Source organism: Epinephelus lanceolatus, chromosome 12, assembly GCF_041903045.1.
Source record: "Epinephelus lanceolatus isolate andai-2023 chromosome 12, ASM4190304v1, whole genome shotgun sequence".
Classification (NCBI taxonomy): Eukaryota; Metazoa; Chordata; class Actinopteri; order Perciformes; family Serranidae; genus Epinephelus; species Epinephelus lanceolatus.
The window spans coordinates 40,201,433-40,226,437 of NC_135745.1; the positions used below are offsets into that span (position 1 = coordinate 40,201,433).

The 25,005-nt window shown below is 42.8% G+C and overlaps 1 protein-coding gene across 1 annotated transcript; it reads left to right on the forward strand.

Moving 5' to 3' along the window:
* Positions 1-851: 851 nt before the first annotated feature.
* Positions 852-23,243, forward strand: mmp16b (matrix metallopeptidase 16b (membrane-inserted)). The gene is made up of 10 exons (XM_078173421.1): positions 852-1,289; positions 3,145-3,293; positions 3,907-4,023; positions 5,117-5,421; positions 10,919-11,080; positions 11,470-11,687; positions 11,786-11,924; positions 14,279-14,429; positions 19,118-19,233; positions 20,751-23,243. Exons 1-10 carry the CDS (start codon positions 1,161-1,163, stop codon positions 21,116-21,118), a joined length of 1,854 nt encoding a protein of 617 aa, XP_078029547.1. The 5' UTR covers positions 852-1,160; the 3' UTR covers positions 21,119-23,243.
* Positions 23,244-25,005: the final 1,762 nt, after the last annotated feature.

A 25,005-nucleotide genomic window follows, 5' to 3' on the forward strand; every position in this document is an offset into this window, starting at 1 on the left:
GTCAGATTCTGAGTCACGAGTGCAGGACTCCTTGAAGAGACAAAGGAGATGGCTCCTGTTTTGCTTTACAAAAGAACTTTGTGTTATAAGGATTCTATCATGAGCTTCTTCGTCACTCCTTCCCATACGCCTTTTCTGCCTGTCGCATCAAATCAATGTCAGATCAATTTCTCGGCTCATTAGTTCATGTGGGGTGGATTCAGGTTCCGGTGTGTCCTGTGCCCTCAGAGGTCTGCAAGCAAACAGCTGACGGCCATATTCCTCAATGAAACACCGCCATCTTGTGGCTCGTTTGCTTGGGGCAGGTTGTTGCAGCATATCTGGGCTATAAAGAGCTGTTGGAGCTATAAATGTCTTGAGAGGCTGTCAGGTCGTCTGTTCTGGGTCTTCAGGCCAGAGATCAACACATGGCTGAACTGTGGGACAGATGTTCGGATAATGACACTAATGGGCAGCTTTTGTCCTGATGATAAGATCAAGTGGTTAATTTCTAAAATACAGGCAAGGTGCAGGTTATAGTCAGAATATTAAAGGGTCACTATGCAGTTTTATCAGTGCACATAGAGATGATTTGCCTTTATGGTTTATAAAAGCATCAGCAGAGGAATGTGAGCTCCATCAGTCCATAATCTGCATCCAGGCCTTTGTTTACCACCAGGGATTTAAGAGCAAACCGTCTGACTGCACATGTGTGCTTCAAACTGCACAGAGATATTGTTCTTGCAATGCAAAAGTCAAACGTACAGGCAGTTCTGAAGAATGGCATTTCATCTCTCATGCACTCTGTAGGGCAGCTCTCATGATGCTGCCAAGCAGCGCTGCGCTGTGTGAGAAATCAAAGCGCAGGCGTCGAGTCGGGAGGGAGCCTATCTTGCGCAGACTGGGTACTGTACATGGCCATTGATGCTGCTGGATAGATGTAGCCCCTGATGTAAATAAGAATGGCGAGGGCAGCGGGTCTAACATGCCGCGTTATCTCTGCTTGACATCGGAACATTTTTATGCCACCATCGGGATTTTTTTTTTATATCAACGCGGGGGCCTTTTCTCGTTTTCATCTGAATCTGCCTTGACAGCTCGCCTGATGATTTTCATTTGACACAAGAGCCAAAGCAGACGGGCGGCTTCTTCTAATAAACACTCGGGAAAAACAGGTCATTATGACCTTAGTATCCTCCAGTAAAAGAAAACCATCGGATTGTTTTTACGCGGCAGCATTCTGCTTGCATTTTTTGCTTTGGATTTCGTGTGCTGTGTCCGGAGAGGAGGATCATCAGTTCAGCGTTGAGGTAAGATAAATGGCCTTCCCTCCCTGGATATCATCAATGACCGTGCTCTCTCCTCCACATCACCCGCTTCAGCATGAAAAACATACATATACCTATATATATATAGCCTGTATCGTGTATCGACTCCCCACGCTATCCGTGGGCACAATTACCATAACGCATAACATGGATACATTGTAAGCCTATCAGAAAAGCTCACGCTCTGAACGGCGAAAATATCGCGCATTCCTCATTTGTAGAGTGCAATGAAACAGAAGGATGCTCATTTTATTACACTGCGGTCCATGAGCTGAGCTGATCCAGCCCGCTGATCCTAAATGTGCAGCCCAGATATGATTGCACTTAAAGAGTGGTCTATTTAAACAGAGATGTCCTGCAGCATCATGCTTTCATTGCTATATATACTTGTGTGACAGGCCAGCATAAAGTCAGACATGCTCTGGCAGCATCATGGTGTTGGAGGAGATTAAACATTTACACACACAAGCTGCATTTCTATTTTGTATCTTATTAATTGATGTCATTTTCGTCCTCACCTCAGGCTCCCCCCTCCCTCCACTCTGAGGAAAATAAATGCTGAGGCTGACAGTCACACAAACACATCATTATTCAATTTTATGGCTCACTGAAATCTGCCCGATATCTCAGTGAGATCTGTGCCTTTGAACAAACACACACAGGAAACACGCCCACAGGAGAGAGGAGAGAGGGGGAAAAAGGATAAACAAGGCGTTTAGCTCAGCAGAAAGAGGGATAGAGGCAGAAGGGGGGGAGGGATGGACAGAGGAGACAGCTAGTTAGATTAGCTAGCTGGAGCATATCTCATAGGCTGTGTAGTGATGGGGAGGCAGCTGGTTGGCGTGTGGACAGCTGTGGATAGCGTGGGCACCTCGTGGCCTCTCGGCTTCAGGATTGAGTCTGCCAGTGACCCCTGGATGATGCTCGGCCTCACCTCTCTCCTCTGTGTCAAGCCGCACTCTGGCTTTGTAGGGCAAGAGGAGGCAGGGCCACAGTCCTGCACATGTACGCTGACCGGCAGCCGCAAGACACAACCACTGACTAAGGTCACTAGGAGGGATTTAAATGCAAACAGTTTCACTGGTGTCCAGGGAGCCTCTGAGCAAATACACACAGACAAACCTAAACCACTGCTGGATAGACAAACAAGCCTCAGATGTAACAACAGCAGCTTCAGTGCAGTTTCTTCTCTTAGGATGATAAAAAGTATTGTAGCAATGGTCAGTCACCTCACAGCTTCTTGTGACAAACAGAATGAATGACTTGCAGCCATGTTCTTCCTGGTGTTAATTATGGGATTGGCTACTTACTGGGAAATAACTGGGTTGGGTGACTAAACAAATAATACTTTGCCCTCATTAAACAGCTCCTGTGCCCTTGAGCAAGGTACCCGAACCACTGCGGTGGAGGAATGTCTTTGAACTAGACAGCCTCCCAGCCTTAAGTGAAATATGAACGCTGACAAAGAGAATATATTGAAACAGTTACTTGTGGGACCAAATCTAATCAAACAGAAAATGAAGGAGATTCAAGTTCATAGCTGCTGCAAATGGGAAGACTCTCTTTTATAGCCTTTCACTTTTGACAGCTGGGTTGATGCATGCGCGTTGTAGCAGATGATTAACTCATTTATTATCCGAACAAACTTGCAAAATGCAAATGTGCAGCGTCCTGGAGGTGATTTCAGCCCAGGACCCTTTTTTGCATGTCATCTCCTGCTCCATCCTCCCGTTTTATCTCTCCTCTGAGTTTTCTAATAAAGGCAAAGAGTCTAAAAGAAGTCTTAAAATAGCCACAACACGAAGGCCCAAATCTTTCCTCTCTTTCCTCCTGGCAGGGATGGCTACAGAAGTATGGCTACCTTCCCCGCACAGAACCGGGAATGTCTGTCCTGCGCTCGGCCCACACCATGCGCTCAGCCATTGCTGCCATGCAGCGCGTCTACGGTCTCAATGTCACAGGGACACTGGATGAGAAGACCAAGGAGTGAGTATACACACATGCTTGCACTTAGTTAAGCCGAGGTGCACATGTGCTCCCATTAGGCCACTGATGTCACATTAATGCAGATGCTGCGCCCATTCATTTGACAAAAAAAATAAAATGCAGTGGCTATCAATATATGAATGAATTAGTGCAGGACAGAAATAGAGATGTTCATTTCACCCTCCCATCAGCTCGTCTGAAACAACCTCAGGTGAAGGTTTTTAACACTGTTCCTTCTTCTCATTTTGCATGATGATGCAGTGATATCACGCTGAGGTGAGAATTAATGTTTTGCCTATGTGTTCTGTATTTGTGATAATCTGATGGTGGTATGAATGAGACACTTCCTCTCAGCCCTCACTGAGACTGTGTTCTTACACTTGTATTAGTGGCTGTAGTTTGGAGTAGTTTTAGTGGTATGTTGCACAACACTTCCTTATTTTGCTGCTGTGATTATGGCAGGAAGAGAACTACTGAGTTCACTTCAGTGCTTTGTGTTGTCTCGTGATGGTGTTTGCCTCCCTACTCTTACTTTGCAAACTTGAGTCACCTTCTCTTCTCTTCTCTTCTCTTCTCTTCTCTTCTCTTCTCTTCTCTTCTCTTCTCCTCTAAGTTGGATGCAAAAGCCTCGCTGTGGAGTTCCAGACAAATTTAAAAGTGCCGCGAGGTCACGGAAGCGGAGATACGCGCTGACAGGACAGAAGTGGCAGCGTACTCACATCACCTACAGGTGAGAAATAGTGGAGGCAGTTGTCATAGCGACCATTGAGTTCGCCAGCGCTTATTGTGGGGTTTCAGATGTGGCAGTGTTAATTTTCTCAGCTCTCCTCTGTCTCGCATCCCCTCCTCTTTAACCACCTGGGATCACATGCTCTGTGTTGTCATAGAGACAAAAACGTCACATATGTGGTGGCACACACGCACACGAAAATATCGCCAACATCACACATTCAGATTCACACATAAATGGGCCTGTGAGTATGTTTGCTCTGCGGTTTATAAATAGCTTGCTGGTGAAATGAAAAATGAGATCAGGCAGGTTTTTTTTTTTTTTTTTTGTTTAAATCCGCCTCCATTCATTCTTTTCATAAAACAAAACAAACAGTTTTAGCTGAGTAGCATGAAGATTGAAGGCTTTCCTCTCCTTCATATAAAATTGTTTGAGAATCCTGAGTGTAAATTGTCCGTAATCTCAGCAGAAATATTCAAACTCTCATCTTATCTCGCCTGATTAAGCTCCAGCTTTTAATAGGTTCTGAGGAGAACTGATAAACGGGTCTCTGGCACAACTGCAAATTGACAGGTTACAGCAGTAATAGATGATAACACTGTCAATTTATTCAAATCCTCCCTTCCTCCACGAATTTGAATTGATGAGCCACCTCTTCTAATGGAATGTCAATCAGTGCTGAGCCAGTGCTGCTGCTGACTGCACTTTATTCAGGAAAATGAGTGGAGAGAGAGGGAGAAGATTTCCCATTTCTCTCTGCCTGCCAGGGACTGATAACGACTGCTGTGTTAAAAGTTCAGTAAAAGCTGCCGGGCTTGAAATAGTTGTGTCAAGTGCAACTTTTTTTTTTTTACTGTCTCCTCATTTTGAAAAGTGAAAAAATGTTGAAGTTAATGAGAGGCACGGGGGTTTATGCAGAATATATTTTATTTCCACTTGTGCTGAACGTTTTGTTCCCTGACTTTAAAATGATTGCTGCACTGTGTACATCCATGTCTTTCACTACCGTGAGGACAGAATGTAAACCACAACCTGTACAACGTTTTCTCCCCGTACCATCTACTGTACCTCTTTGCTTTGTTTCTTCCCACAGCATAAAAAATGTCACACCAAAGGTGGGCCCCCGGGAGACTCACGATGCCATCCGGCGGGCGTTTGACGTGTGGCAGGGTGTGACTCCCCTACGCTTTGAAGCCGTTCCATACAGTGCACTGGAGACTGGCAGGCGTGACGTGGACATCACCATCATCTTCGCTTCGGGTTTTCACGGTGACAGCTCACCCTTCGACGGGGAGGGGGGATTCCTTGCCCACGCCTATTTCCCGGGACCAGGCATAGGAGGGGACACACACTTTGACTCAGATGAGCCCTGGACCCTGGGGAACCCCAACCATGATGGTAAGTGAAAGACGGTTTGAACTTAAATGTGAAGGGTGAGAAAATGGTGGCGTGAGGAGAGCGAGAGGAAGGAAAGTGGAAAGGAAATCAGGAAGAAAGAAAGAGATTAAGATTAGGGAAGAAAGTAGTGAAATAAAGCTTGTTAAATGCAGAATCTTGGCAGGTAAGTAAACAAGTAAAGGGGTGTGGAAGGAAAGAGGCACAAGAAAAAACAGAGCAGCCATCAGGAGACACAGATAAGGACTAATGGAAAGCAAAAACTGGAAATACAGATGGCTGGGCAGGAGGGCAATATGACAGAGATGGTATCACAGTGCAGGGTACGAGGGATGCTTAACCAAAAACAAAGAACGCAGGGATGTCTTTGATTGGGCTGTGCTCTGTAAAGACGCATCACCCCATCTGTCAGGATTTTGATGTTGTTTTTTTCTGCATAATAAGCTCTTCAGATGACAGGATAGAAAGCTCGGCTATTTTAAGACATTGGTTGCTGGCACATGATTATGGCTATTCAGTTTTTAGTGAATTTGATGTAGCTCAGTGCTACGAGAGAGGGCACAGAACACAACAACACACCATTACAAAATGTGTAAATAATGTGATATGATGTGATGCTATTATGGGTTTGTAAAGTTAGTTTATTATTGGTTATATTATATTGTTTTGTGCTGTGTTATGTTATGTTTTGCTGTCATGGATATATTAGGCTATGTTAGATTAGTAAATATGGGTTATATTCTTACGTTATGGTGTGTTATCGTATGTGTAAAGTTTGCGATTGGTTAAATGTCGAGTGTGTAGGATTTAGTGGCATCTAATAGTGAGGCTGCAGATCTGAAACTTCTCCTCTGTGCCAAGCGTGTAGAACTTTGGTGGCTGACGCGAAAATGCAAACACATGAATGGCCCTATGTATAGCCAATCAGTGTTTGATTTGTCTGTACTGGGCATGGATGTACAAAGGGCACTGGACACAGCGTTGGAGGTGGGCCCTGTTGAGAGTTGCTCGGTGGTGGATGAAGCCAAAAACACTTGATTTCCACGGTATGAAATGACCAGATCTTCCGCATCGTGGGGCCCATAGAGCAAGCCCACTAGAGACTTCACTGGCTGAGCGGCTAACTTCTAGTTCAGTGAATGGGGCTGAAACAATTTCATTGTGCGGCTCTTCTAGACTTTTGAAATGTTATCGGACCAAATGGATCAAATCCCGATAGTGAAATGAAACATTTCAAGGGGGGTTGCGACGCTCAAAAAAATTTATCCGCCGATTCATAGACATCTCTTTCACAATATAAACCTATGGGAAAATGGGCCCATTGGCACCATGTGACGGACCCAGAAGTTGTAATTCCACATCTGGCCACTAGGTAAAATTGGCTTCAACATGGGGTGCTGTAGAAACAACATGGCGAACTCACTGGAAGAGGACAGTTCCTTTTAAGGTAACTAAAACACAATGATTCTTATTTTCAGTTGATTATAGACTAATTGAAACATAGTTATGAATATTACATACCATCTCTGCCAATAGATGCCCCTAAATGTGACACACTGGACCTTTAAATTAAGCTAGGTTATGTTATGTTGTGCTATAATTTGTTATTTTATTATGGGTATATTAATTTACATTACATAGGTTATTATGAGTTATGTCGTGTCATGCTGCGTGATCTTAGCTGATATGATGTTATATTAGGTTATGTCAAGTTATTCTGGATAACGTGACGATAGATCAAGTTTGTAAATTATACTGTAACAATTAGAGCTGGGCGATTAATCTAATTTTGTTTTCAGTAACGATTTTTGCTTCCAATTATTAGGAAAATAAGATAATTGTGCCACATTCAGTTTTGCAGTGATGCTCTTGTTTTGTCTCGTGTGATAAACCTAAATCAGATTTATTGATAGAGCACATTTAAAAATAACCAGAGTTGACCAAAGTGTTGTGCAGTAAAATAGAATAAGTAAAATAACATAACATGGTAACAGCAAAACGTAAGAGAAATAACAAAACAAACCCAAAAACATGCACAAATAAATGAGTAAAAAAGTAAGTCAAGCACAGAATAGTGAGATCTGAAGATAAAATATGAAAGAGAAAACAGAAACCTTAAGGACAGTCGAAGGCCTTAGAAAACATGTGGGTCTTCAGCTTATATTTAAACGTATCTATAGAGGCTCTTCCCAAACTTTTGGGCGACTACTGCAAATGCATGATCGTCTGTCCACCTTAGTCTTGATTGCGGGACTGCCAGAAGCAACTGGTCTGAGGATCTGAGAGATCTAGGGTTGGAAAGGGGGAGTGGAGCTCAGAAATGTACTCGGGTGCCAGGCCAAAAGGCTGTAAGGCTTTACAGACAAACAATCTGACCTTAAACTCAGACCTATACTTGACTGGCAACCAGTCCTTTGCAGTGGTGATCATCACTTTTAGCAGCTTTATTTCTAAAAAGCAACAAGTATCAAATTTAGCAGCTTATTCAAACCATCAGGGAAAAAGCGAGAAACATATCCAAATATATTATATTTTAATTCTTCCACATGCATGTTGCTCAGAGTCGTCGCAGTCCACGAGTCTTGGGCCAACAGCCAGGGGTCTCTCCCTCACCTCCTGCGCCATTTTTATATTTATATGTCATCTATTATTTATTTTATTTCTTTCTACAGATCTTTTCACGTTTACATTGTATTTGTTTCTCTGTTAGATTATAATTAAAGTTCAGAAAGCCCACCGTTAACAAGACGTTCTTTTAAAGGTCAATGAATGCATGGTGTTTACAAAGTCGATGAGTAATCATGTTAAATCATCCTGATCTCAATACTAACTAAGATAATCGTGATTATGATTTTTGCCATGATCGAGCAGCCTTGTTAACAGTGGCCCACATATCATGTAACACGGCCACCCTGCCAAAGTGGATCCTGGCAGGGTGCAGCAGCTCAGAGACGGAGATAAGATGCCGTTCTTAGCTGTGCATCCACACACACTTTAATTACCCTACCTACAGGGCGCCAGGCTTGTCAGAGCACCACCAGGCTGCTTTGCTAATACCCATGTGCCATGCGCTTTACATTCTATCCTCCCATTAGTGGAAGAGGAGGGTAACAGCTCACGTTGTGTTTGTTCTGGGAAACTGCTTACCACCCATCAGCTCCCCTCCCCCTCTCTCTCTCTCTCTCTCTCTCTCTCTCTCTCTCTCTCTCTCTCTCTCTGTTGTTCTTGTACTCCAATGGTAATTGTCTCAGACTCCCAAGTCAAATTCATGTTCACCCTTGCGCAGTGTCCTGTGGTTATCCATGTGGAGTGCTGAGGCTGATTCTGAAAACCTCCTGTCTCTACTTATGCGTCTGGGACGCTGTGCAACCTTTAATGGGCTTTCACAGCGGTGTAATTGTAAATGTTGCATGTTGACATGTGCGCTAATGGTAGCTCCGATCTGTCTCCTGGGAGTCTTTATGGGACATTTTTGGTTTGGAGGAAGAAGCTGGTTGTGTGAGATAAATGGGGGAGGGGGAGGTGTAACCTTTTAGCTGCTGGCTGAGGGTCAGTGGTCAGTCCGTGCAGCGCTGCTGGCTGGAGTGGATATCATGTTTTAAAGGGCAACAATCTCCTGGGGACAGCTTCAGTCACAAGCTGTACGTAAAGGGTGTACTTCTCTCTAAATCAGGTTGACACCATGAGCTGAGTGCCGAGCACAGACACTGACCGTGGCGTGTATCTTCTTTCATTCGTCTGCGTGTGTGTTTGAACGTGATACCAACGAGACCCGTGCTATGTCGACATTTGTATGTGTTCAGGTGCACTGGATGAATGTTTGTATTTTCACTTGTGCCCTGGGCCGCAACGTGAGTGTGTGTCCCTCTGCTTTCTGCGAGCTGTGGCTCACATGGGGCGTATCTTCTCTTATGGAGCCCAAAAAGAAGGAGAAGTGGCCCTTTTAATTTACCTTCAATAATCTTTACTTTCACTACATTGCACCACATTAGCTCAATGGAAGTTACATCTGGACCAGAGAGTTGCAAGTTCTGATTATTCTCATTGTTGATTAATCAACTGGTTATTGTCAATTATGTGTTTAATGGTTTGTATATGAAATGTCAAATAAGAGCTCAGCTGTGTCCAAAACCCAAAGGTTGTCAATTTGCAGTCACATAAATCTGAGAAAAGAAGCAACTTCTCAAATATAAGACCCTGGAACAAGCAAGTATTTGATATTTTCTCCTTGATAAATGTCTTAAATGATTAACTGGTGATCAAAATGGGTGGCACGGTGCAGTGGTTAGCACTGTTGCCTCACAGCAAGATGGTTCAGGGTTCAAACCCACCAGAAGACCAGGGCCCTTCTGTGTGGAGTTTGCATGTTCTCCCCAAGTCAGTGTGGGGTTTCTTCAGCTTCCTCCCACAGTCCAAAGACACGCAGGTTAGATTAACTGGTGACTCAAAATTGCCTGTTGGTGTGAATGTGAGCGTGAATTGTGTCAGTCCTGTGATAGTCTGGCAGCCTGTCCAGGGTGAACCTGCCTCTCGCCCTGCGACAGCTGGGATAGGCTCCAGCCCCCCCCCCCCCCCCCCCGGGTGAAGTAATTATGGAAAATGAATTAATGTATGAATGGTGATCAAAATGATTGTTGATTTATTTTCCGATGCCTGACTGATTAAGTAGTCACTGTAAGACCTGAGTAAAGTTTGATTTTATTATGCATGCTCTCACATGTCTCTTATTTCTTAGTCTATGCTTTGATGTGTGTCTGTGCGTCAGTGTCTGCCTCTTGTGTTAATGAGTTTGTCTGTGCATGGGTGTGTCATGCACACTGACATGTGCCCGGCCCTCATTGGTTTACAAGACACCATTACAATGACGTTTCAGTACCAATCAAAAGTACATGTTATTTAAGTACTCAGTCCAGTTCAGCGACAAAAAAGATTCTCTTTCTGAAACAAAAATCGAATTTTCATGATCATCCAGCCAAAATAAATCAGCATAGATGGAGGTTATCTTACTGAAAAGTACATTCCTTCTGTCTTCATATACAGGACAGTGAAACAATAAATATACCCACTCTCAACTTCACCTAAATTACACAACAAACAGATTCTGTCCTCCTCTGGGGTGGCATTAAACCGTCCAGTCTCTAAGGCTAATGGTAATGTTCCTGAGCGCAAATGTGCACCCGGGGATATTTGTCTGTTGTTTAGATTATACGTCACGTAAGGTTCAACACTGTGGCTATTCTTTATTTGCAGATTTGGTTTATACCACATGTCAACAGTTTTTCTCTAAACGTGCGAAACATTACACTCCTAATCTCCTGAATATCACATGTTAACCTGTTCCGGAAACAATTGTTCAAGTAAATTAATAATTCCATATCATAATGGTGTAGCCCATCAGATTTATGTATGCTGGGCCACTCAGAGGTTGCTCCTATGCCCAGCTGAATAGACCTGCTATATATGATGGAGTGCACTGACAGTGTCCTCTTGTCCTCTCCAGGTAACGACTTGTTTTTGGTTGCGGTGCATGAGCTGGGCCACGCCCTCGGTCTGGAACACTCTAACGACCCCACCGCCATCATGGCTCCTTTCTACCAGTACATGGACACAGAGAACTTCAAACTACCTCACGATGACCTACAGGGCATCCAGAAAATCTATGGTAACTCTTTGCTTCGTATGTTAGTCTCATGCTTTATGATGTAGAAGTCGAACAAAGATAAACAACACTTTTTTTCTGTAAATTCTAGCAGTTGAAAATAAGTTTGCTTGAGCCATTTAGAGCAATGTTACATATGCATTATATTGTTCCAACATTTCTTTAACAAAATATTATTAATTCTGAGGCCCTGCAATGACTTAGTCACTATTGCGAATGCTGCTGCAACATTCAGTCATATTGGGTTGATTGCCAGTAAGCAGCATTTGTCAGCTGCTAAAGAGGACAGCCAACATGAAAAGCTCAAAAGAGGCCAAACGATCTGTGCCAACATTGAAGGTGCATTGGTCCAAGAACTGGAAGGAAGATGAAATACTTCTTGTTCTTTTCAGGTCCACCAGATAGAGCACCGCAGCCTACCAGGCCTCCACCTACTGTCCCGCCTCCCCGCTTCCACCCTCCCTCAGACCCCCGTAAGCATGACCGCCATGCTAGACCCCATCGCCCTCCGCAGGGGGCCAAGCCCTCCAACCCCAACTCCAAACCCAACATCTGTGATGGGGGCTTCAATACTCTGGCCATCCTCCGGCAGGAGCTTTTTGTGTTCAAGGTAGAGTAGATGAACAGTCTGAGTGAACATGGACGCTAGTAAAGCAGTTTGGAATGATGATGAAAGTAATGATGATTGTACCTTATCCATTTCTATAGGACCAGTGGTTTTGGAGGGTACGGGACAACTCAGTCGTCCCTGGCTACCCCATGCAGATCAACTACTTCTGGAAAGGCTTGCCTCCCAAAATTGATGCCGTGTATGAAAACAGCGAGGGGAAGTTTGTCTTTTTCAAAGGTAATAAATATGAGAGTTTTTCCATTTCTATATTATATTTTTTTTTCTACATATTAAAGGTCACCAGTGAGGTTTTTGACCACTAGTAGTGCTATAGAGCAAAATTTTGTATGAATGGGCCCCTGTTTTGCAGGGCTGTAGCCCTTAAGTCTGGTCTCTGGACCACTCAGGTGTCTTGCACTGTCTTGGTATTGGGCTCGGATACTGAGAACTGGTCAAGTTGTTCCTGGCTGCCCATTCAGGATCAGTTGAACAGAAAATTGCCTGATTTTACCAACATGTTGCATGGAAAAAGAAAAAAAACACCCCCTCTGCCTCAGCTTTCCTACCTGTAGAAACATGTAATGATCATCACACCTAAATTCTATGCACTGATTAGTATAAGGATCAATCATATCTTATTTATCCATCCTAACACCTTAATCATGATATTTGCATTGGAAAGACACTCTTGCCTATTATGGTCTTGAGCAGGACTCAATTTGCTCTTGACTTTAGCCCTTTTTAAACAGGAATTGTGCAAATTTGCAGGAAAGCCCAATCAGTCTTCTTTCAGCATTGGCAGTATAAAAACAAAATCAGGGAGTGCAGCAAAATGCCGCCTACCTACTTTTGTTTATACAGAATGCGCCTTTTTCGGGGCAATGGGGGGCGTGAGCAAGTAACAAAACGTGTAGCTCTGCGTGTGACGTAAACAGTGACGTGGGAGGGAAGCTGCGGCTGGTCAGTCCTTCAGTCAGTCGGCCCGTTCTTCACAGTTAATGGCCTCTTCATTTGCGAGAACAAGGAGGGTGCGCAATTCCTTGTCTCCCCAGTTGCTCATCTTTACAGTGTCTGTCAGGTTTGTGTTTCCCTCTTGCTACTAGCTGCTCGCTAATTCCTGCTATCAGCTGTTTCCTGTTTATCCACCGCCAGTGGGTCGCACATGCAGCGTCATCAACAGCTCCTCCCACAAGTCATCAACAGCCCCTCCCGTTGCGGAAGGCCGCCTCAGTCTGTTTAAGCTAAAAGGGTTCCGCCAATATGTCTACCCAACGAGGCGGAAAATTGGGCGCCTCGGATCAACTCGCCAATCCAGCTCTGTGTGTCTAAACGCTCGCAGCTTGCCGGCAAAACGGCCCAACATTCACGGAAAATCTGGCAGTGTAAAAGGGGCTACTGACTCAACTGGACCTGGTCTTAGGCTTGACTTGGGCTTGATTAAGTTGATCCTGACTACAGCTCTGTTGTTTTGTTAATATTCTGCAAATACGCTATGATGCACATGCACATGTGAGAGCAACCTGACAACCTGATTTGCATTTTTTGCCAAAGGTTTTGTGTTATTTTGCTAACGGACATTTGGTGGTAGTAAGGCACCAAGTAATGTAACAATGCACCAACAAAGGCGTGGAAAAAGAACACTGCTAGCTAGCAAACATGGATGTGAACAAATCAGAATTTAAAACAGTAAAATTCAGCTTTGCAGATGTTTTATGCAGAAGGGAATACACATAAGGCATTTTGGTGAAAACATTGAATGTAAACACAACTTTAATTTCTTTACACAAAAGTTCCACATGGCACCTTTATTATTTTGTTCCAGATTCAATTTACTATCATTAAATAAATCAAGTTAATGCACAAAAAATAAAAAAGTCTACAGTAAATTACACAAATTACCCTTTAACCATTTTCCGTAGTTACAAATGTATCACACTTTTAAAGAGAGTGAATATACAGTTATTTTTTGTCGTATAGCATCTGAGCGGGTGACTTTGAGGTTGTTTTGCACTCTGTATGGAAACAGAACGGGTGCAGGTCCAGTACAACCATCCGTCCATCAGGCAGATTAACATGACATCTGTCACCCAGTGGGATCAGAGTGCCTCATGCTTTATTTATTTACTCAGGGGGACTTAACTGCATGTGTGTGTATGCGAGTGTCTAGCTACTTACTGCAAGCACACCACCACAGCAGCTCTCCTCACTCCGCCTGAGGCACTTATGATCAAACTGAATTAAATGCAACAATAGCTTCAATAAAACTGAAAACAACAAGTCTCAGTGGAGTTGCCTTCAGAGCATCATCTGGCTGTTTATTGTATTATAGATAACACTGCATAGATTTTCTGCTGTGCAGATATTTTGTAAACGAGGTGATACATCTGACCTTTGAAATCATGCGAATAGAAATGAACAGACTCACTGGGAAAAAAAACAACCCCCCCCCCCACACACACACACACACACACACACACAGAAGGCTTGAATGAGCTGAGAGCCGGCAGTGTTTTGTCGTGTACAATTTTTGAGGTCATCTTTATGATAATGTCTCTGTCCCAGAGCCTCCTGACTTGGTGTGTGTATTTTAGGAAACCGTTTCTGGGTCTTCAAGGACACAACTCTCCAGCCTTCATACCCTCAGGACATCTCGCTGTTCGGGAGCGGCATGCCCACTCAGAGTATTGAGACAGCTGTCTGGTGGGAGGATGTCGCCAAAACCTACTTCTTCAAAGGAGACAGGTCTGTGTGGAGCGATCACTAGCACTGTTATGGAGTTAAGTAGTTGGGTGAAACTGGAATTTCTCAGAGCAAAAACGTGCTGAGTTTTTATAAAATATTTTGTTTTTGCAAATAAGTTGACTCTGTGTTACCAAATGGTTTGTAATTATAATACAGTAGCCGCTGAGACAAAAGAAAAAAAATAAAGCATCAACTCCTTTCCTTCTGTTCCTCTTTATCAATGTACTTTGGCTGATTTTTAGGACCGTTTCCCTTGACATATATAATAATTTTGTAGGTTTGTTGATAAGTGCATCTTCAGTTTTGGGACAGATTAGCTGGTAAGATCTATAAACTGTCACATTTTGCTTTGAAAATACTGATTGCCTGTTCAACAACTGACAAATGCTGCTTGTTAGCATTCAACCCGTTCTGACCTGATGATAGAGCAATATTTGTGATGGGATTGCATTACTTCAGAGTTTAAAGGAGCAGTGTGTAAGATAAAGTGGGATTTAGTAGCATCTGCCGATGAGGACTGCAGATTGAACCAGCTAAAACTCTCGGTTAGAATTCCTTCCGTGTTCACTGATCAGGAGGTTTTTGCTGGTAGCTGAATTATACACAGAGGTCTCTTCGTCCTAAAACCAACAGACCTGGTGATATAAACTGGCAAAAACACATGTTACTAATCAGTGTTTCACTGACGCTGTTTGGCTCATTGCAGAGAGGCCGCTAGCCCAGCGCCTGCTAATGTGTGCTCTCTTATTTTCTCTAATGACTTAAGAGTGAGATGTTCAGGAGTTTTTTTGCCAGAAGCCAAATTATCAGCAAAGGTCTCTTCCTTGGAAGAGAGTTACTTCTTCAAGCGAGGGAGTTCAAGCATCTCAAGGTCTTGTTCACAAGTGAGCCTGAGATGGATCGGCAGTTTGGTGCAGCTTCTGCAGTGATGCAGGCGCTGCGCAGGACCGTCGTGGTGAAGATTTTACTGGTTCATCTATGTCCTAACCCTCACCTAGGGTCATGAGCTCTGGGTAGTGACGGAAAGAATGAGATCACGGATACAAGCAGTCAAAATGAGTTTCCTCTGTGGGGTGTCTGGGCTCAGCCTTAGAGATAGGATAAGGAGCTCAGACATCCAGAGGGAGCTCGGAGTAGAGCCGCTGCTCCTTCGCGTTGAAAGGGGTCCATTGAGGTAGTTCGGGTATTGGATAAGGATCCTCTTGGGAACCACTCATTGGAGGTGTTCCGGGCACATCCCACTGGTAGGAGCCCCCGAGGCAGACCCAGAACACACTGGAGGGATTACATATCTCATCTGGCCTGGGTACGTCTTGGGGTGCCCCAGGAAGGGCCCGAAAGCGTTGCTTGGGACAGGGACGTCTGGGGTGCTTTGCTTGGCCTGCTGCCCCCGCGACCTGGCCCTAGATAAGCGCATGAAAATGGATGGATGGATGGATGGATGGATGGTCTCTTCCTCTTCAAAACAAACAAACACAGCGATTTAAACAAGTAAAAACACTGAATAAAACAGTTTCAAGTTAAAAATAAGTGTTTTTCCAATGTCGTCGCAGAGGGGCTGCTAACTATGGTGGCCAATGTGACAACATGAAGGGCCCTATTTAGAGCCACTGTTTGGTTTTTACATGCTGGGCTACTGTAGAACAACATGGCGGACTCTGTGGATGAGGACCTGCTCCCTATGTAGATATAAATGGCTCATTCTAATGTAATGAAAACACAGGAATTCTTATTTTCAGGAGAAAGAAAACATACCTGTTATATTCCCTCTCTGCCAATATGTCCCCCTAAATCCTGCACACTGGACCTTTAAGTCTTTTTCTGTAATTTATTCATAGCATTTGGTCTACTTGCAAACACCCATTGATTTATTTGTGGTTGTAGTTAGTTACCCGCAGTTGGAAGTAAATTAATCAACCAAATCAGACAATGTGTTGTTTATCTATGTGTGTCGCAAGGGTTTTAAAGTCTGATAGTGCGCCAGCGTGACTCACATGTTTGTTCAGCTGTCATGATAAATCATATCCTAAGAGGTCAGAGGACCCTGTGGTAAAAGCTGACAAAATGCTTTGTCATGATACTGTCATCCCTCAACCTGCTGCTGCACATCATGAAAAACAGGACGTTCTGTCCATCGTCTCCAACATGATTTCATCTCTTTCTCTCTCAGTGACAGGGCGGTGTTTGTTCTAATTCAAAGAAATGACACTGGGTAGCAAGATTTATGTGTGTGGGCGCCAGTGTATGAGAAGCAGATCAGTCACAACAACCTCCTGAAACAAATTTGCCAGGCAGATAAACACAGTATGAATGATTGATTGACTGCTTTCTCTGGTCATGTGAATGAAGACAGTTGCAGATCTTTGAATGGTCAGACTCAGGTTTGTTTTTTCTTTGTTTGTTTGTTTTAAGTCTGGCTGCAAGTTACAGTACAGACAGCAGACTGTCACTGTAAACACAGCGTGTAGCGGTCCAGTGCTTCTGTGCTATGATATAACCTGCTCTTAAATGCTGCATAATATTTAGGAAATATCATCTTCTTAAAGGGACAGTTCAACCCCAAATCAAAAATACATATTTTCAATCTTACCTGTAGTGGTGTTCATCAGTCGAGATTGTTTTGGTGAGTTGCAGCGTGTTGGAGATATCGGCCGTAGAGATGTCTGCCTTCTCTTCAATATGATGTAACAATATGGCACTCGGCTTGTAGTCCTCAACACGCCAAAAAAAAAAAAAAAAATAATAAAGTGACTCAAGCTGCTTCAGTGGCTCATGCTGGGCACCTGGTCCTGAAGACTGCCAGACCTGTGAGCTGTCATTTCATTTTATCATGGAAAAAAATAAACAAAGTCTCAATGCTGTGTTAAAGCTGAAATCTGTAATGTTTTTTAATCAATATGTTATTGGTAGTGTAAAGTTATGATGTATGTTTTAAAGGGAGAGTTCACCCCATCGTCAACGTCATGTTTTTTGTCTTACCTGTGCTGTTATTTATCAGCCTAGATTGCTTTGGCGTGAGTCGCCAAGTGTTGGCGATATTGACCGTAGAGATATCTGCCTTCTCTCGAATATAATAGAATTAGATGGCACTCAGCTTGTGGTGCCTAAAGTGAAAAACTCAGCAGCAATAGCCATGTTTCCATCAGCCTGTTTAGATGCACATCTAGAAGTATCGCACCGGAAAATTATGATGGAAACGGCAAAATTAGAATTAAAATCCCCTGATTCGCACAAACTAAATTACGCTCGCTTTAGCCGCGTTTTGGTTGATTCGAAAAAATGTTGATTCGCAAAACGGGGGATGGAAACAGTTATGTTCGAATTAAGTCTGATGTAGCGCACCTCTCTCCATGGTGATATCCACACTCCGGGTTGGGAAGGCGGTAATGCATTTACAAGCTGGTTGCCGACCGCCAGAAAACGTAGAATAAGAAGAATGCGAGACTTGTTTTGTTTCCGGTTCTGCGGAAAACTCGCGCGAGTTCGTCGTTTTCACCAAAGTCCGTACATTTAATGGAAACACACAGGATTCGTATTTCTTTCAATGCGCATTTCCCAATGATTCAAATCACTTTTGGATGGAAACAAAGCTAATGTCTCTTTCCAGAAATCATGACCTGGTTACTCAAGATTATCCACAGACCTTGTTGTGAGCAGCTTCATGTAGGAACTGTTTTCTTTCACTGTGCAGAGGGAAGTGTGCATCTACTGCTAGCTCACTTAGCGCCACTGAGCTAGCTAACACTGCGGCTCAGCCAAAGAGGACGCCATGAATGTTTACACCTCGCTCTGTCACGAGCTGAAGCCTCTCACCCATGAGTAGATGCACACTTCCTTCTGCGTGGTTATACTGAACTTTATTCAATGTGCAGAAGGTGTTTCAGTCATGGGGCCAGCGTAACAGAACACGTAACCCAAAAGTCTTAAATAGGTTATCACACAAAATCAATCTGAAATATCAAATAGCGTTGCCCAACATTCAGATAATGACAATGTGATTATATTTCGGAGAATGATAGTGATGTCTTTTGACCGTGCTTGCACACATTTTTGAGGACTGATTGGAGGAAGTTGGATATAGTAACCAGGTGGAGACTTTAATGTTCGTATCACTATGCTAGAACGGTCTACTAACTTAAAGGGACAGTTCACCCCAAAATCAGAAATCCATATTTTTCCTCTTACCTGTTGTGCTATTTATCATTCTGGATTGTTTTGGTGAGAGTTGCCAAGTGCTGGAGATGCCAGCTGTACACATAGAGGTCATAGAAATTCCCTTTTCTCATTGGCTTGACATGACCGTGTTTGATTTCGGCCCTCAGCTTGAGTTTGAGGTCGTATTTAGAGGAATTATCTCAGGATACTTGCTCTGGCTCAAAGACTAAGGAAGCCAGTTGCTTTTGTGTGCTCTAGAAATGTTGACAAATAGATTTTGTGCTTTAGCATGGATGGATTTAATAACCAAGTTTAGCTGTTGGATTACTTAAGCTCTCATTACTCAGTGCCGATTGGTTTGTGTGGGTTTGTACATACTCACAAGAACGTATACTTTCCTTCTACGTTGGATTGACCCAGATGAGAACACCGTTACTGTAGGCTCATGTCTCTGACAGGTGCTGCATCTCACCGACTGACTATGTTCACTAACCTCTGTACTGACAGCAGTGTTTCTGTGTGGGCTGCTGTAGGTACTGGAGGTATAACGAGGACATGAGGACCATGGATCCAGGCTATCCCAAACCCATCAGCATCTGGAAGGGCATTCCTGACTCTCCACAGGGGGCTTTTGTGGATAAGGCCAACGGTACGGCAGCTTTATGGACCATGTAACTACTCAGTGAGATTGGAGCTAAGTAGTTTTGCACACTGGCATTGTTGTTTGTGAGACATTTAAAAAAAGATCAAGAGCAACACCTTCAAATTCTGCAGAGACATCGAGTTTGTCTGGTATGTGTTGCTATCACTTTAGTTGTGAAAGCAACAACACAACAAAAGAACAGGAAGTTGTCTGAGCAGCATCTGCCATCACTTCAGCAGTTTTATGGTTTAATTATCTGATTTTCTGTGTGAATGATTAAACAGGTGTAAGGTCTCTGTTTAAAATACTTATTAAAGGTCAGAGCACCTGCACATATTAAGTGCAAAAAGGAGAGTGATAAACAGAGGAAAAGAGGAAGTCAGTGCATTGTTAGCTATTTTGATAATTCATTACTTGTTTTAGTCATTTTTCAAGCAGAAATGTCAAATATTTGATTAAATTACAATTTTAAAAATCTTTCTGGAGCTGCAAAACATATGAGCCTTAGCATGAAGGTAATACAGGCTGTAAATTAGCCTCATTTATCAACATTAAAATAGGTCTAAATGAGCATTCATTAATGTGTTTAACCACGTGGTGGCTACTCTGCAGTGGACTGTGTATGGTCAGCCTATCTGGTACTTTGACTTTGCAGCGTTGGTGGTGAAACCAAATCTGTCCTAGCGCTATTAAATTCTCTATTTTCCTTTGAGACGTTTCCTTTTTTGGATTTGGAATCCATAGCTAGCCGAGGTAGGAAGACTCAAGACGAGCCAACGCCAATTGAAGTTAAGCAAAATTTAGGGGAGGCTGCATCATGCCTTTGATGTACGATGCACATTTTAGCTGATGAAATCTTAAAACGTCTTTTTTATCTGCTCTACAGGCTAAACAGTTTTACATCTGGAAAATGTAAGAATCACTTTAGGCCAACAACAATAAAAATGAAATTAAAAATGTTAAAAATCCACTGGAAAAAACAAAATCCACCGGACAAAAAAAGCCATTAAAGAGGGGCTTAAGAGCCGCATGTTGCACAGCCCTGAACTAAACAATCAAAATGATTGCACAAAAATAATTGCTAGTTGCAGCCCTACACTACTCTTCAGATGAGCACAGCACAAAATTTCTTGAAGACTGATTTGAAATTAATTATCCTTTTACCTTACGGGACTCATTGAACAGACATCATCAGAATTTAATTTGTGTTTTCTTCTTATTGTTCTCTCAACATTAACTTTCTGAGTTGTGCGTACTACGAACGATCTGCCACTTTTGAAACAATATTGATATTTTTCTGTAAAACTTTGTCCCTACGCTAAAAGATCAGCCTCATTCATAAACAATGAAATCAAAAGCACACAGCAGGGAGTGGACTTTTTTTGTTGAGAGACATAACTAACACATAGTCACTGATTCGGCTACTGCACAATACAGACGTTAATGCAACTGCACAATACTTGCTCTTTGCAAAGTTGATGCATATAAGTGACTTTGTTGTGTCCCACATCACCTCCATCCAGGCTTTACCTACTTCTACAAGGGAAAGGAGTACTGGAAGTTCAACAACCAGATGCTTCGTGTGGAGCCCAGCTACCCGAGGTCCATCCTGAGGGACTTCATGGGCTGCGATGGTCTACCTGCCCCAGACCCTGACTGGGGCTGGAACCCGCCAGTGGCAGAGGAACACAACAACTACGACGCCGGCGACGTGGACGTTGTCATCAAACTGGACAGCGCAGGGGGCACGGAGAAAGCAGTTGCCATCGCTATTCCCTGTGTCCTGGCTCTGTGCATGATGGTCCTCCTCTACACTGTTTTCCAGTTCAGGAGGAAGAGCACACAGCGCCACATACTGTACTGCAAGCGCTCCATGCAGGAGTGGGTCTGAGGGACTGTTACGGCACTGTATAGAGAGGGGTGTGAAGCTCTGATAGAGGTCTAGTTATTACTTGAAGCCCTAAGTACAGTAATTGGAAGCACTGTAAAGGGTACAGTACATAAGGATTGCCATGTTGGCAGATTTTAAAACGGCTTGAACTCGTAACAAGCTGAGAGGAAGCAAAACGATCAGCAGAACTCGACAGTGAGAGAGCCACATCTCCTGTGTCCAACTAATATGTATGTATCTGCTTTGACTTTTTTCTGTATCTTGGAATGAACTCAATTAAGGGAGACAGAGTTAAGCTACTGTAAGTGGGACCTTTGTCTATCCTCGTCTCTGCACGCCGCTTAAAAAGCCCCTAGCACTAACTTCAGTGGACAAATTAGATATAGGCTTCTACTTTACTTTCATTTCTTAATTAAATCGCTCTGAGCTGTGCTTTTTTTTTTTTCATCTAGGGTCCCTGTAAAAGATTATTCATTGTGTGGAGGACTGATACACAAACCAAATATGACCTTTTCTTCCAAAGAGGATTACTACTCGATGTTGTTTTTGATGGGATATTTTCCCTCCATGGATCGAACATTGTGGCATCATACTCGAGATTTTCTTTTGCCGTTGGTATTCACGTCCACCCATCTGCTCTGTAATCTGTGGGGAGAGGAAGCAGCCGTTAGTAAGAGCTGGGAACTCAAGACTGTTGTGGCAGTGTTTCTCCAAAAACGGGGGCCAAAAACCTCTCTGCAATATTTATGAGACTGCCTTAATCACAGATTGCTTAAACTCCCTTCTCTCTCTCTCCGTTTCTCTGGTGTGGATACTGAGTGACACAGTAGGAGTACAAACAGTGTAAAAAGGCATTCATTACTGCCCATAATGCAACTTCAAAACCACTAGTTAAGGACAGTTTGATCCACAGTGGGTTCATTGCTCTTGAAAATGTGCTAAGCAGTGCTAAATAGCTGACAGCAAGCAGGCTATCAGCTTTCATTTACTGCCTCACCGGAGGGGATGAGAGAGAAAGGGAAGGTTAGTTGTGCGTGTGTGTGTGTGCGTGTGTGTGTGTGCACGTGTGTGCGAAAGCGACAGTAATTACCCACACTATATATGTACTGTACTGCACTGTAGTGTCAGTTATTGAACAGCTAACATCCCGCTTCCCTGTTTTTTCCTGCCAAGTTTGGACACTAATACTCCAAACAGTGTCAGTCCATGTGTTTTAAACAGCTTCACTAATCCATTTCTCATTGTTTTCTTTTCAACTTTTGTACAAGGTCTGTAAGTTTACATACTATTTCACACAGCAGAGGACACAGAGAGTGTTTTGGGAAAGAAAGAGAAGGGAGGGAAATGAGACCCCGTCTATATGTATACAGATATTTTTGAAAACAGATATTTTACTCTATGTTTTGGCCTCTCGTCCATGCAAACAGATTTTCAGGTCACTAAAATGGAGATTTTTAAAACGTCCTCTAAGGTGCAGATTTTTTAACACTGGTACTATGTGTGGACGTGTAAAATGGAGCATTTGGTAATGACATAATTGCGCTTTGTGTAATGAGCATACGCTAGAGGCAACAACAATGGCAGACTACTAGTTTGCTAATGTTTTTTAGCACTGCTTGATCTAATAAGTTTTGCTCCACCTCAGCGTCCACCGCTTTGGATCAAACCAGTAGATGGTGGGACACGTTTAAGAGTGGGGTTGTTGTCAGAAAGACTTAAGCATGTCGAGAGCATCACGCATATGCCTGAGTGAGCTTCTTCATCCCGTATCAAACTGAAATCAGTGTTGATGAGATCTGTGATAGGTGTTTTGAAAAAGGTTACATCATGACAGCTAATAGCAGCTAGCATTTAGGATCGTTCTTGCGTTCTAGTTTGGATGAGACATTTTTGAAAACGAAGGTCTGTATCTGTATCTGTATATCTGTACACATCTAGACAGGGCCTGAGACGCATATGGTATTTCTCATTTTAAATAAAAGTCATCTCTACATCTCTACTCATTACAGGCACATCAGCCTCTCATTAGTGGCCAGTGCTGATTGCATTTACATCCTCTCATTAAGTCACTGCAAATAGATTTTGAGGAAATGCAAAACAGAACAATTGTTATAAAGAAGAAAAACATATCTAAACAACAACAGCAATTAATCCACAAAAAATAAAGTCACTTACTGTTGTAATGATAAGGGAAAAAGTAAACTGGTTCAGCCTGTGTGTTCAGTAATGGAGCCAGGTTGTTTTTATGCACTGTAATTGTAGTCATCCATTATTCAGAAACTATACTAATGTTACATTAACAATTTACTAATAAATGTTTATAGGACGACTCTAACATTGGAATTAACATATCGGAAAAACCTAAACCTAGCAAAAGTAAGTCTGGCGGCAGACGTTTCACATATATATCTTGATCTATGATGTTGCATATATCGATGATATCATACATAAACCATAATGTGTTTCAAAGATCTTAATCAGCTGACTGTGAGACACGATTAAGGGAAACAAACAAGGGCATAGGGTTCATTACAACATTGTGGGGGGCATATATGTAACAGGGGGTTAGGGCTCCTCCCTCAGGAAATTTGGAGCATCAATTAACAGTTGTTTATTTTATTTTCTGCAATCTGGTGGATTTTTCTGCACAATTTGCATGCACATGTTCTAAATATTGACAGGGACGTGTCCCCTGCGTCCTCCCCTGAAATCCACACCTATAGATACAAAGGCAGACTCTCTCTGAGCTGTGGCGGAGCTAAACTGAGGAGGAGCGTTTTCCTGCTTCTCCCATATGTTGTACAATAAATGCAATACACAGCCTGGGTCCTAATTAAACATGTCGTCACGCAGTCTGCCTTCGATCGCTGCCATACATGTAACAGTGTGGCCATGTGGTGTTTCTCAGTTTGCCATACGACCTGTCTGTGAGCATTCATCATGTGTTTTTTTTTTTTTTTTTTTTTTTAATGTATTTGTGCTCCTTGATTTTGTTACTCTTTTACTTGAAATGATCGTCACCATCAACTGTACAGGATATCTGACATAATCTTCCGTTGATATCAAGACAGTGCTGTTTCATGCCATATCACAGATACTATCTATGAAGGGTAAGTGAGTTGGAACAATGACTGATGAGATGTGGTTTTATCTTGTCATCATTTGGAAGGGATATAAATTTAAAAACCTACATAAGGGCAATGCATGCCGTTGTTAAAACTAAGATGTCATTCTTTCACGCATCATTCAGACACCCTTGTACTCTTCAGCCTCTCCTGTTAAATTGAAGTGATTGACTGATGAGCGTTGTAGGTTCCTGTTGGATGTCATCTTTTATAAACCATGTGAAATGACTAGCTTCCAGCCTCGGTCCTTCCCTGTTACAATCTTCAGGCGATTGTCAAACTGGTGAAAGAAAATGTTCACATTTTAAAGGCAGGAACATCTTCAAAGCAGTGCTGAATTGCAGCAGTGCACATCCTTCCATGTTGATCCACAATCACTGTAATTTAAGGTGGAAGCAAAAGCCTTTGGTTCAGTGTTGTGTGTGATGTCTTATCAGTGTGTGTTTGTGGTGAGGGTCTGACAGCTCCAGTGAGAGTGAGTTAAAGACGGCCAGTGAGGCGAGTTGGTACTGTATTTATTGCTGTATTTATTCCTCTGTGCTCAGCACCTCAAATCTTGCGTTGCATTGTACTGAGGGCAAGAAGCTGTCAATAAAGTGGGTCTGAAATGCTATTTTTTTTCCTAGTCAGAGTCAAGTTATCCTCCTCCTTTTGTTACTCTCTTAACAACAAACATCTGGTGTGAATGCTTTTCCATCTTTCAGAGGTAAATCACAATCTTGAAAAGGTCACATATTAAAAATGCTCTTTTTTGACTCTTAA

Excerpts from the sequence above, each read along its gene's own strand:
- mmp16b (XM_078173421.1), top strand. The coding sequence starts at position 1,161 with ATGACCTTAGTATCCTCCAGTAAAAGAAAACCATCGGATTGTTTTTAC. Across the intron at positions 1,290-3,144 it reads ATCATCAGTTCAGCGTTGAG|GGATGGCTACAGAAGTATGG; the intron begins GTAAGATAAATG and ends TCCTCCTGGCAG. Across the intron at positions 11,688-11,785 it reads AGGAGCTTTTTGTGTTCAAG|GACCAGTGGTTTTGGAGGGT; the intron begins GTAGAGTAGATG and ends CCATTTCTATAG.